The sequence below is a fragment of the Musa acuminata genome, chromosome BXJ2-9, assembly GCF_036884655.1.
Source record: "Musa acuminata AAA Group cultivar baxijiao chromosome BXJ2-9, Cavendish_Baxijiao_AAA, whole genome shotgun sequence".
NCBI lineage: Eukaryota > Viridiplantae > Streptophyta > Magnoliopsida > Zingiberales > Musaceae > Musa > Musa acuminata.
The window spans coordinates 18,462,649-18,475,575 of NC_088346.1; the positions used below are offsets into that span (position 1 = coordinate 18,462,649).

Here is a 12,927-nt window from a genome sequence, read left to right on the forward strand (position 1 = left end):
ATTGTGATATAGTGCTTTGCTTTTGTTATAGTGTTTTAGTCATTGTGATACGGTGCTTTTGGTTGTTATAGTGTGTGTTTGTTTGCATTTGTAGTGTTTGGTATAACAATTTGTTAGTTAGGAGATAATATTTGTGTTACAGTATTTTGCTCCGTGCCTTGTAGTGTTTTGCTACTGTTCTAATGTTTTGGTCATTGTGATACAATGTTTTCGTTGTTACAGTATTGTTTATAGTGCATCTTCGACAGGTTCAAAAACTGTTCTATGTTCGTAAGATGTTGTTATAGTGTTTTTTGTTTACATCACAAAAACACTATAAATCTAGTTTAGAAATACTATCAAATGCCAAACCCAACGAATTTTTTTTTTTAATGCGAAACCATTGTATTACTATCTCATAGTTGTAGAGTGATTTATAGTATTTAGAAAACATGCCGATATCGTTAGCATATTTAAGAAATTGTTATAGTGCCTTGGATAACATCATAAAAATACAATAAAGCTAGTTCAAGAACACTATAAAGTATTGGAGAAACTATGTTTTCAATAACATTACAAAAACACTATAAAGGTAGTTCAAAAATACTATAAAGATCTAGAGAAAGCGTTTATTAATGTCTTTTTTTATTTCAAAACTTTTATTAAGTCTTGATAGGTTGTGGGTTATATTTACTTCGTTTTATTGGATGTGATGATATCGCTATAATATTTTGCGATATACTACAAATGCATTGTAAAGTTCTGAAGGAACTACGCATTGATGTCCTTTTGTTTCAAAACCTTCCTAATAAGCTTTGACAAATTGTGGGCTATATTTACACTATTGTGTTGGATGTGATGATATCGTTATGCTCTTTTACTATATCGTTATGGTGTTTTCTATGACGTCACATAAAACAATTTAAAGAAAGTTTAGCAACACAATAAACCACTATCCCACATGATAAATAAGGTATTTTGAAGCAAGCATAGTGAACACAGTAGTATTCTGGCATAAAAAAATAGGAAACCACAGCATTCACACTGTTATAATGTCAAGCGCAGTAAAGTAAAACAAAGTGAGAAAAGCCAAAAACGTTGTGCGTAGTTTATTTGCCAAACATACAAAATGTGTGATGTATGTGTCATACATGCCAAAAATATGTGTAAAGCGACACATGAATGATAGAAAAAATAAAATTACACAATAATCAAAAGAGGGGGCCAATTTTTTTGAAATTTAGGAGTACTGTTTGTCAAAAACTAAAAGGGAGAGAGACTCTTTGGGGAAAAACTTAAAATGAGGAATTTTTTTTTTTTGAAGGAAATCAATTTTTTTTAAAAAAAAATGGCTGAAAACCTTAATAGCAGAACCCCCACCCCCACCCCCCCTGGATTTCCGCAAAACTTGTTTATTTAAGAAAACTATTGCTTACTGAACAACATGATCTAAATTATAAAGGACAGCTCTGACTCGATATGTTAGACAGACACGTCTGCTCTGTTTATGGATCCTCCGATGACGGGATCTATAAGCCACACCAGCTTCCAAGTGTTGGGAGTGCCTCAAATGATCCAAACATGTCAAGCTCTCTCTGTTCTCATAATTTTCAGAGCCTGGATGCCTCCATTTCCCCATCTATTGTTGGAACTCGAATGACCAGTGAGTACTGGTTCATTTCTGATAGCTGGTGAGCTTACTGAGCGTGATTGTCCGGAACGGCTCACTGAGATACGCTTGTGTTCGAGCAGATATCTCCTGTGCCACAGAGCGCATCGAAGGTCGAGAGACGGGATCGGTCCGTGCGCAGGCGAGCGCCACTTTCACCACGAACACCACCTCCTCCGCCAATTGCCCTGTCGGAGGAGGCAGCCTCTGGTCCAACACATCTTTCAAGAACGGATCACTTCCTTCCTCCTCCCCCTCTGACGGCGGCGACAAGGCTTGCAGGGAGGATAGGAGGTCCCCTGGATGCTTCCCCATCATGGCCTCTAGTGCCACTACACCAAAGCTATACGCATCGCACTTCTCTGTGACCCTCATTGTGTAAGCCAATTCTGCAAAGAGAAAAAAGCAGAGGTTTCATTAGGATTGATAACTTGGACAAGAACTTTAATGGTACTCATTCTTGTGCAGGTCAGTAGAGGATGAGAAAGAATGGAGGATGTACAGAGAGAGTCGTTGTTGTCACAAGAAGAGTTGTTACCTGGGGCCATGTAGCCGTAGGATCCGGCAACGGAGGTCCAATTAGAAGAACCAGGATTCAGCAGCTTTGCAGTGCCGAAATCCGACACACGAGGCTCGAAATCGGACTCAAGCAGGATGTTGTTCACCGAGATGTCTCGGTGGACGATGGGCGGCGACCGGTCGTGGTGCAAGTAGGCCAAGGCGTGAGCCACCCCCTGCACCACCTTCACCCTCTTGGCCCAGTCCAGCTTGCTTCCTCCTTCCTCCCCATACAGCACTTTCCCGAGGCTGCCTCTCTCCAGATACTCGTACACCAAGTACATGTACCCGCTTCTCATGCAGAAGCCGTGCAGCTTCACTATGTTCCGGTGCCTCACCTCCGTCAGGGCTCTGATCTCGTTCTCGAAGCTCTTCCGGTTTATCTCTGACACGTCGCCGGCACCCGAGACATGCATGCGCTTCACGGCAACTACTTCGCCGGTCGACAGCTTGGCTTTGAAGACGCTACCGAAGCCACCTTTCCCGATGCAGAAGACCTCGTTGAAGTTGTCTGTGGCATTCACTATGTCAAGGAAGGTGAACTTGCGTTCCTTTTCCCAAATCAAAGACTCAGAGGTCTCCCAATTACTACTACTCTCCGTCTCATACTTATCTTCCTCTTTCCTTCTGCAAGCTATCATGACTATAAGAACAATGATTGCCAACACCAAAACCCCGGCGATTGGTACAACAATGGCAATGATGAGCTTCCTGTGATTCTTGTGAGAACTCATGTTGCCAGAAGAATTAGAGCTGCAAGAAAGTAAACCGGTCACATTACCACAGATCCCTGGGTTACCGGCGTAGGCCTCGGCAGAGGCTTTCTCGAAAGCGTTCCCCGTTGGAATGGGCCCTGTGAGATTGTTGTAGGAGAAGTCCACAGATTCTAGGCTGAACATACTGGACAAAGCTGCTGGGATTGGCCCAGAGAGATTGTTGTGGGAGAAATTGAGCTTGAGCAGCTTTGTCAGCTTCCCTAGATTGGAAGGGATCATTCCGGTGAGAGAATTGCTGCTCAAATCTAGTAGGATCTGAAGCGAGTCCAAATTGCCAAGCTGATATGGTATGTCCCCAGACAGATCATTCTTGCGTAGATTCAACAGCAGTAGTTTCTTCAGATTGCCCAGCTCACCAGGGATCCGACCAGTGAGCTGATTCTCCGACAGATCAAGATTTTCGAGTAGAGATACGGCACCCAGCTGTGGAGGAATTGACCCCGACAACAGATTGTTGCTCAGATCGAGCTTATATAGAAACTTCGAGGTCCCCAATTCAGGTGGGATATGTCCTTTCAGATAGTTCGAGGCCAAGCCAAGCTCCCGTAGGTTGGTCATGTTGCCGATTGCTGCAGGTATCTCACCGGAGATGTCGTTTCCGGTGACGTAAAAGTGAGTGAGATTCTTGCACTCCCCCCAGTCCGGCGAGAGGGTCCCGGTCAACTGATTCCCACTGAGATCCAAGAAAACAAGCTCAGGATGCACCCCGAAAGCTTCTGAGATGTCTCCGCTGAAGTTGTTCAGCTCAAACCGGGCTCGAACTAGCTCAGTGCAATTGCGCAAGCAGGCCGGCAGTGCGCCAGAGAAGTTGTTGTAGTTGACAGTGATCACCTGAAGGCCGAAGCCGTCGCATAATCCTGGTGGCAACTCCCCTGAGAAGGTATTGTTCGCGAAGCTGACATAGTATAGTAGCCCATTCCGGCCGAGGTCGTTCGGTACACGACCCCTGAGCTTGTTGTCGAAGACCGATATGTATTGGAGGTTCGGAAGCTGTCCGATGGCGCTCGGCAGCTCCCCCTCCAATTGGTTCGTGTTAATGTCTAGCTTCTGCAATGCCGTCATGTTCCCTATCTCCGGTGGGATCTTGCCGGTGAGGCTGTTGTAGAAGAGAGACAAGGCAGTCAGCTGTTTGAGGTTGCCGATCGTCCGAGGAATCGGACCTGTCAGTGAGTTCACCGACAGATCCAACTCCACCAAGTTGACCAAATTCCCGATCTCAGGTGGAATGAGACCAGATATGTTGCTGCCGAAGAGATACAGATAACTCAAGTTTGTGGCGAATCCGATCTCTGGTGGAATCCGTCCAGTTATTAGATTGTTCTGTATCTGAAAGGATATAAGCTGAGACCAACTACCGAAGTAGTCAGGCGGTATCTCGCCGGAGAGAAAATTGCTGGAGATCCCAAACTCCCTCATCTTGGTGAATCTCACAAAGGATTGCGGTAACCTGCCAGTGAGTTGATTGAAGGACAACTCAATGTAGTTGAGATGAGTACAGTTTCCAAGTTCAGTAGGAATGGTGGAATTCAGTCCTGCCGACTTCATATCGAGGCGTTCGAGGTACCGAAGCTGGCCCAGAGAAGAAGGAATTGGCCCGCCTAGAGAATTGTTGAACAGTTCGAGAGTTCGGAGTTCAGACATCGATCCAAGGATCGGCGGGATACCTCCGGTTAGGTTGTTAATTCCGAGGCGAAGGTCTCGGAGCCTTCGAAGCCTTGCAAGGGAAACAGGAACGGGGCCTGTGAGGTTGTTGTAGGTGAGATCGAGGTAAACCAACTTGGTACAGTTCAGGACGAAGGGAGGGAATTCGTCGGTCAGGCTATTGACGGCCAGCGAAAGGTACGTCAACGCAGGCATGACAGCGAACTTGGAGTAGTCTGGTGTTTCCAAGTAATTTAGCTGGAGATCGACATACCGTGCCTTGTGCAGATGGCTAAGCTGGTACGGGATCACACCGGCGAGGTTGTTGTTGTAGAGACGAAGGTCGAGAAGCTCCGACAACTGCCCGATCTGGGGGGGGATGGATCCATCAAAGCTATTGCCGCTGAGATTTAATGAGCTGAGATTGGAAAGAGCAGAGATGGCCGAGGGGATGGATCCATAGAGGAGGTTACTGCTGAGATCGAGCCTGACGAGGTTGGACATGGTAGAGAAGTTGAAGTCGTCGAGCGAGCCGTTGAGATTGGAGTTGGGCAAGCTTAGCTCCAGCACTCGGCCGCTGTAGTCGCAGCGGACGCCGAACCATCTACATGGGCTGCTGGAGTTGGCGAGAGACCATGAGCTAAGAGAGTCGGGCTGAACCAAGCTAGATTTCCATCTCAATAGAGTTTGTGCTTCTTCTGTCTCTGCTTTGGCTTGCAGAGGAGCAAGGCAGGAGAGGAAGAAGAGAAGAAAAAGGCAAGGATATTGGGCTGAGATCAGCTCCATGGCTTAATCCAGAAATGGAGAGAGGTTGGCCTAGATAGCAGATGGTGCATTCATGGATGGAAGTGGGTTTGAGTGGCTTTTGCTCGGGGGAAGAAGGTTGCTGCCTGCATGGTTTGACTTGGGAGTCCAATGTCACAAATTGGAGTTGGAAGTTTGAATCCAGAGATAAACAAACAACTGGTCTCATCCGGCTTTCAAGGTCTACTCTTTCTTCACCTACCCATACAAGGCTTCTTAATTTATACTTCACGAGAGAAGATCCATGATTCAGTTTAATTACAGCCTTCCTTTTCTATTGTTTTCCTCCCTGCTCCAGTTGCCAAGCTACAAAAATCAGAACGTAAGTCCAGCCATTAGCTGAAGAAAAAGACATCAGCACCTCAATGACTTCAATGTTCACACACCTAACCCAGCCTGACACTTAAATCGTACTGCCTTGCAAGAAAGTCCTACTGGTAGTTGGCCTGCAGGTCAACTTAATTTTACGGATCCATAAGTAAGCCTATTTGATGTCTCAAGTCAAACAGACCTTAACAAGTTCACACAAACTGAGGTCAACCATCCAAAAGAGCCCACGCAAATCCATCGCGTGACGATGCTGGTAAATAGACTGGTTTTGAATGTTTTCTCGAAAGCTTCATCTACGGAGAATCTAGTGGTCCTCATTTCAGTGTGAATATGGTCCATTGTAGGTCATCTATCTTCACACGAATTCTTCTGGTTTAGCTGTGGTGTTCTTCTGATTGTGTCAGGGCGTTTGCATGCTATCCTTTTTGTTCTGATCGTTCTCAATCCTCATCGAAGAGTGAGGCCCCTCCTCGTTGTATGGTCCATGGTGAAGCGACCTTTTCACTTTTGTTTGAAATAAACAACATTTCTTTCATTCTTTTGATGGAATCTGCTGAACTATTTAATCGCAAGACTGTTAATCGAATGATAGCAAGCCTACTTTTTAACTTTTGCTTGGCAATCACCACTTATGGAAGAAAAGATAGGGTGTTGAAGGGGTCACCCACTGCGGTTATTCTGAACAAAGGGGACCTCAATCAGAATCGACAAGCAAGGCATTGCCAAAACTTCTACTTCAAGACAATTATCTGACATCGATGAAGCCGAAGTTTTCTCATCTTTAAGTTAAGATGTCCCATATCAAATGCATAACTGTTGTTTGTGATTAATTGGATATCAGGAAAATTTTCCTCTAATGAGGTAAGTAAATTTGATTTTTTAACTTCTTTTTTCCACTAAGTATATAGTAAAAATGCTTAACAACTTGTTCGATGGAGGCTAAAATTCTTGTGAAGAAGAAGGACATGCTGATAAAAACTCTTAGTAGTTGGCAATCAGATTAATTCGCATCATATTGATCTCTAATAAACATAAGTTTGTCCGATCTACATCTAACCCATTTATGATCATATTAGGAAAAGTCAGTCCACATCTAAACCATTTAAGTCCGTATCGGTATCAGTTTAGTCCATATAAGTACGTGTGTGTGTGTTGTGTATATACAACATCTAGGAGTGACAACAGTAATGGTAGGGCAATGGACCAGGCTAGAGTGATAGCAGGATAGAATTGGCAGCAAAAGGCTTTGGATTGTGAGATTGTAGCTAAACAAACATAATCTTTATACCTATAATGAAACCATCTACACCTGAAACTTAATACCGTATAAGACCAGAAGTTTTCGATTCAAAGCTTTTCCTTCTTGTCTTCTACTCAATAAGTTCTCTTGTCCATTTTACACATGTTTTCTTCTCCAAATCCAAACAGTAAGCTCCTGATCTTACTAGCAATATTCCATCGACAACTCATCCATCAATTTTAAATCAATCAGGAAGGAAGATAGAGAAACTTCAGAGCCCAAACAATTAACCTTTTCTTATCCAAACTAACAAGAGACAAAAAATGTGAACAAATCTCAGCAGTACAGCTTGAGATTTGTATAATCTATGCAATGGACCACTCTGCCAAACTATCATCAACAAGTCCATAGCTACGATAGCAAAATTAGGTGGGTGTCGAGCACTGTTAACATTACTATGATAAGGATTGATATCCTCAAGTGAACTTCAAGTGCTTAATTTGACTTGGATTTTGTACCCTATATGTTGTCTTAAATATGATCCACTTCAGCACACAATTGAAACTATACATTACCGGGGAAGGTGGTTCCTAAAGCTAGATGAAATAATGATCACGATTAAAGATTATGCTTGTGCTCGTGCATGTGTGGGTAGTAAACTACTATTTCACTATTTTACCCAGAAAACCTTCCAGTAGGGCAGCTCAGTGACACCGTATCTGCCAAATTGCATTCACATCCAATGAAGCAGCTTCAGTCACTCTCTGCTTATGACAATTCTGCAGTCAAACAAGGCTGCTCCTTTGTCCGACTTTAGCCAAAAACGGTTGAGGTGGTGATACTTTATGGCTCTCTGTTCAAACCAAGCAGCATCAATTCTTTCACCTTCTCATCTTACCAATCAAAGTACCGCCCTTAATTTGTTGTCCTTTTCTTTGACCTGGAAAGAATTTGCTGTCATGAAAGAGATGATTCAGTGTCTGGCTAATAATGTAACTGGGTCAGCAGTCAAAACAGATGTAGATTGACAGCTAGATCTAGCCTGACGCCTTTGAAACCTAAGCTAGTTTTTTTGTTTTTTGTATCCATTCTCTTTTGAATGATTCTTTATAACTTTGACTGGATTTTTGAATTATATTGTCGAGATAAAAAAGTGAAAAATGATTCTCTTCGATAAATATAATATGTTCTAATTGTGTTAGAAAGAGGAGCAATATGGTATTTCATGGTTCTGTTCTTGTACTTGAAATGCAAGCCACAAATTGGAATAACTAAAGAATTTCTTTCTCTTTTAAAATTTTTAATATTTTAAAAAATGAAAATTATCTCCATGGTTCTTCTAGAGCATGTTGAATTGGATTGGATGGGCAAAGGATGTGCTTGCGACACACAAAATTTCTCACTATTTTCTTCCTTTGAATGAGTCCGTAGACAATCTTCCTCAATCTGCGGCTGGCATTTTGTTCAAACAAAAGAAAACTAAAGCTTGTCGTACCAGTCAGACCTGATGTGTTCCCATGCAAGTCGCAGCTAGATGCGGTCTTGAAATCAGCATGTTCATTGGAAGTTTCTCTTCAAAGTCAACACAGCTTACAAACATTGTTTTCAGAAAGCTTTTGGTGAAGGACAAATTAAGCGACCGTTTACTGTTCAAAGTGGAGCCATCAACCGGATGGTCCATGAGTCAAGGTCATTATGAAATGACATGCATATGCTCAAACCTAAATGAATGAGTACTACAAATCTCTCTTTGTAGCATGCCATAAAGATATGTTTATGGCTCTGTATTTGAGGACTCGATTTCTCCATTATAAAGATATGTTTATGGCACTGCCCGAGCTCAAGTCGGCCAAGGTGAGCAGCAGCAGTCTGTCACGTGATCTGAGCTCGACTGCCACAACTCAGACTGGGGCAGCCCATGTTTCGGATCGTTGCACTGTTTGAGTCATCGATAACATAACCAACACCAATCCGTGCCCATTAAATTATGGCTCATCCACTTCGAAGATAATACTGTTTTTTCTTGCGTTCAACCATCAGTATTGGGCCCGAGCTGGGAGTTACCATCTTTTTGTGTTCGACGCACTTTAACAGGATAAAATGTCTTAAAGACACTTGACATGACTAGCACTCCATATGATCTAACTAGGTGAAGTGTTTGAATCCCTTAACACTGCTTTTATGTTGGGTCCGGCCCATACGTGGGTTTGGACTGAACAATTGGATCTTTCAACCTAATTAAGAAAAAGAAGGGAGATGTGTGCAGTTGAGGGTAGAGAGGGGATTGGCATGCTGCGAACGGCGAAGGCGCACAATGAGAGAAAAGAGAGAAAAAAAAAAAAGATTTTGAGTTTACCCAACATTATACGTGAAGAATCTTGTCAGTTTTGAACGGTTGGTCAGTTTTGTCGGTTTTGAAAACTGCGAATAGTCAAATTTTGTCGGTTTTGATTTGTGAAGAATGTTTACGGTTAGTTCTATAATTCTAAGTTTACTGTGCTAATTTATAGTTTATCATAAGTTTTACGATTCTAACGGTCCTAATATGTAGTTTATCGTCTTTGAGATATTTTTCTATTATATCTATTTGTTGAGCTCTAAACTTTTTTTCGCATTAGGTTTTTCATATTAAAATTTGGTCTTACTTTATGATTGATTTATTATTTTACTGTTATGTTGTTCTGGGTCATATGTGCTTTTGATATCAAGTTGGTATTTTAATGAGGAACTCATTTTGATACACAAAGAGAGAAAAAAAATTATTCCGCTATAATAGGTTTTTTTCTAACAAGTGGTATTAGAGCAACGGGTTGTTTGATGCTAGTTTTTTTTTTTCTTGTGCGATTAAAATAGAATAGTTAAATGGTATGATTAAATTGAACTCATCAAATTATTCCACTTCGAGTCATATAATAAAAGATTTGTATAAGTCTATCAAGGTTAAAGATAAACCTTCTACTATGAACGATGAGAAATGAGAAGTTCAACATAGAAAAGCTATTGCTTGTATTAGAAGATGGATGAATATAAATTTACATGAGTATATTTCTGATGAAACCAGAGCTGATATTGTTTGACAAATATTAGAAAACCTCTTTACGAAAAAGATAGTGAGAAATAGAATTTTCCTCCTCAAAAGACTTGTAAATTTGAAGTATTAGATGGTGGTAACATTGTTGAGCACATAAGTCTATTTCAGAGTCTTGCTCTATTGCAAAGATTTGCTCTATTGTAAAATTTGTATAAGTCCATCGAGGTTAAAGATAAACCTTCTAGTATGAACGATGAGGAATGAGAAGTTTAATATAGAAAAACTATTACTTATATTAGAAGATGGATGAATATAAATTTGCATGAGCATATTTTTTATGAAACCAAAGCTAATGTTGTTTGGCAAAAGTTAGATATGGTTAAAGATAATTTGCTAAATGAAGATACCAGAAGGAAAGAACAAAGTAAATATTATTCTCGTGCATTTGTTATTAAAAAATAAGAAAAACATGAAAAAAGTCATAGTAGAAATTCATATGGTTATAGAGGAAGATCTAAGTCTAGAAGAGATATCAAATGTTTTCACTGTAACAGGCCAGGTCACATGAAGAAAGAGTGTATGTTTTGTAAACGAGAACATAATGAAATAAAGAAAAATGATAAAGAGACCAATATAGTTGTTGTTGAAGGTGATATCATTATTGTTTGTGATGACAGTTATGTCAGTCTTGTAGCTCAGGACAGTAACTGGGTAATTGACTCTGGTGCTTCATTTCATATTATTTCTCATGGTGATTTCTTCAGATCTTACACTACTGGTGATTTTGGTAATGTTAGAATGGGAAACAGTGGTACATCTAAGATTGTGGGTATTAGAGATATTTGTTTGGAAACTAATATTGGGAGCAAATTGATACTCAAAGATGTCAGACATGTTTTATATATTCGTCTTAACTTGATATCTTATCTATAGGTAGACTTGATAATGAGGGATTTACATACTATTTTGATGAAAGCAAATGGAAACTCATTAAAGGTTTTCTAATTATGGCAAGTGGAAAGAAGCATAACTCTTTTTATGTCATGGAAGCTAATATATACAAAGGAGAGATTAATGCAATTCAAAAGGTTGAAAGTATAGATCTTTGGCACAAGAGGCTTAGTCATATCAACGATAAGGGACTTCAAACTCTTGCTATAAAGCAGTTCTTACTAGAGTTGCAAGGTACATCTCTTAAATCTTGTGATCATTGTTTAGTTAGAAAAATACATAGAGTTGCATTTCATACATATCCATCATCTAAAAAATCATATATTATTGATTTAGTTTATATTGATGTATGTACTATGCAAACTAGAATTCTTGGAGGTGCTTTTTATTTTGTTACTTTTATTGATGATCATTCTAGAAAAGTTTGGGCCTTTGCTTTGAAATCTAAAGACCATGTATTCGAAGTCTTTAAAGAATTTCATGTTAGTGTTGAAAGAGAAACTAACAAAAAGCTAAAGTGTGTTCGAGCAGATAATGATGTTGAGTATAGGGGTTCTTTTGAGAATTACTACAGGGTCCATGGTATCAGGCTTGAAAAAACAGTTCCTAAAACTCCTCAGTGGAACGATGTGGCAGAAAGGATGAACAGAACCATTGAAGAAAGGATTAGATATATGGTTTCCCACGCCAAATTACCTATGTCATTTTGGGGGAGGCTATCAGAACTACAGTTGAGTTGATAAATCTTTCTCCATTAGTTCCTCTAAAAGGTGATATTCTAGAGAGAGTATGGAAAGGAAAAGATATATCTTATAATCACTTGAGAGTAAGTGTCTTTGGGTGAAAAGCATTTGTTCATATTCCCAAAGATGAGAGGTTCAAGCTTAATAATAAGGCAAAAGCATGTATCTTCTTAGGATATAGTCATAAAGAGTTTGGGTATAGATTATGAAATCCAATGAACAAGAAGATTATTAGAAGGAGAGAGTTATGTTTCTTGAAGACCAATTGTTTGATGATGGTGATAATGTTGAGAAGCCAAAAACCTCTATTTATATTCCTTGGAGTTTTGGTTCAGTTCTTTCACCTATAGTTCATGATAATTATGGGGGAGATAAACAAGAAGATTAGTGTGAGAATACTAATGATGATACTCCTACAATTGATAATGATGAACCAATTGAATAAGCACCTCCACTACCAATTGAGATTCCATTGAGAAGATCCACAAGAGAGCGATAACCATCTGCCATATATCCTCCACATGAGTATGTTATGCTTATTGATGAGGGAGAGCCAGAAACTTACCAAGAAACTATTCTACATGAGCATAAGAATGAGTGGGTTAAAGCCATGCAAGAAGAGATGAGATCCTTTTTTTAGAACCACACCTATGACTTGGTAAAGTTGCATAAAGAGAAGAAAGTTCTTAAGAATAAATGAGTTTATAAATTGAAGACTGGAAATAAATACTCACAACAAAGATACAAGGCATGACTAGTTTTGAAAGGATTCAATCAGAAGAAAGGTATTGACTTTCAAGAAATATTTTCTCCTACGGTGAAAATATCCTCTTTCCGAGTTATTCTTGATTTGGCTACCCGCTTGAATTTAGAAGTTGAGTAACTTGATGTGAAAATAATATTTCTTTATGGTGATTTAAAAGAAGAAATTTACATAAAGCAACCAAAATGTTTTAAAGTTAAGGGAAAAGAAAATCTAATGTGTAAGCTTAGGAAAAGCTTATATGGACTCAAACAGGCACCTAGACAATGGTACAAGAAGTTTGATTCCTTTATAACGAGTCAATGATATAATAGAACCATATATGATGTTTATGAAGAAATTTTTAGTTGATGATTTTATTATTCTTCTGCTATATGTTGATGATATGCTAATTGTTGGCCATGATGCTAGTAAAATTGAAAAGCTTAAAAGAGAGCTAAGT

The 12,927-nt window shown here is 39.9% G+C and overlaps 1 protein-coding gene across 2 annotated transcripts; it reads right to left on the reverse strand.

Moving 5' to 3' along the window:
- Window positions 1-1,375: 1,375 nt before the first annotated feature.
- On the reverse strand, window positions 1,376-5,605 carry LOC135623291 (probable leucine-rich repeat receptor-like protein kinase At1g35710). 2 transcript variants are annotated; one of them, XM_065126082.1, is made up of 3 exons: window positions 4,898-5,605; window positions 2,187-4,801; window positions 1,376-2,037 (listed from the first exon to the last, which is right to left on the reverse strand). In XM_065126082.1, the coding sequence occupies exons 1-3, from the start codon at window positions 5,407-5,409 to the stop codon at window positions 1,655-1,657; spliced, it is 3,510 nt and encodes a 1,169-aa protein (XP_064982154.1). In that variant the 5' UTR covers window positions 5,410-5,605; the 3' UTR covers window positions 1,376-1,654. The 2 variants fall into 2 exon arrangements, with proteins under 2 accessions (XP_064982154.1, XP_064982153.1); XM_065126081.1 differs by having other exon boundaries at window positions 2,187-5,605.
- Window positions 5,606-12,927: the final 7,322 nt, after the last annotated feature.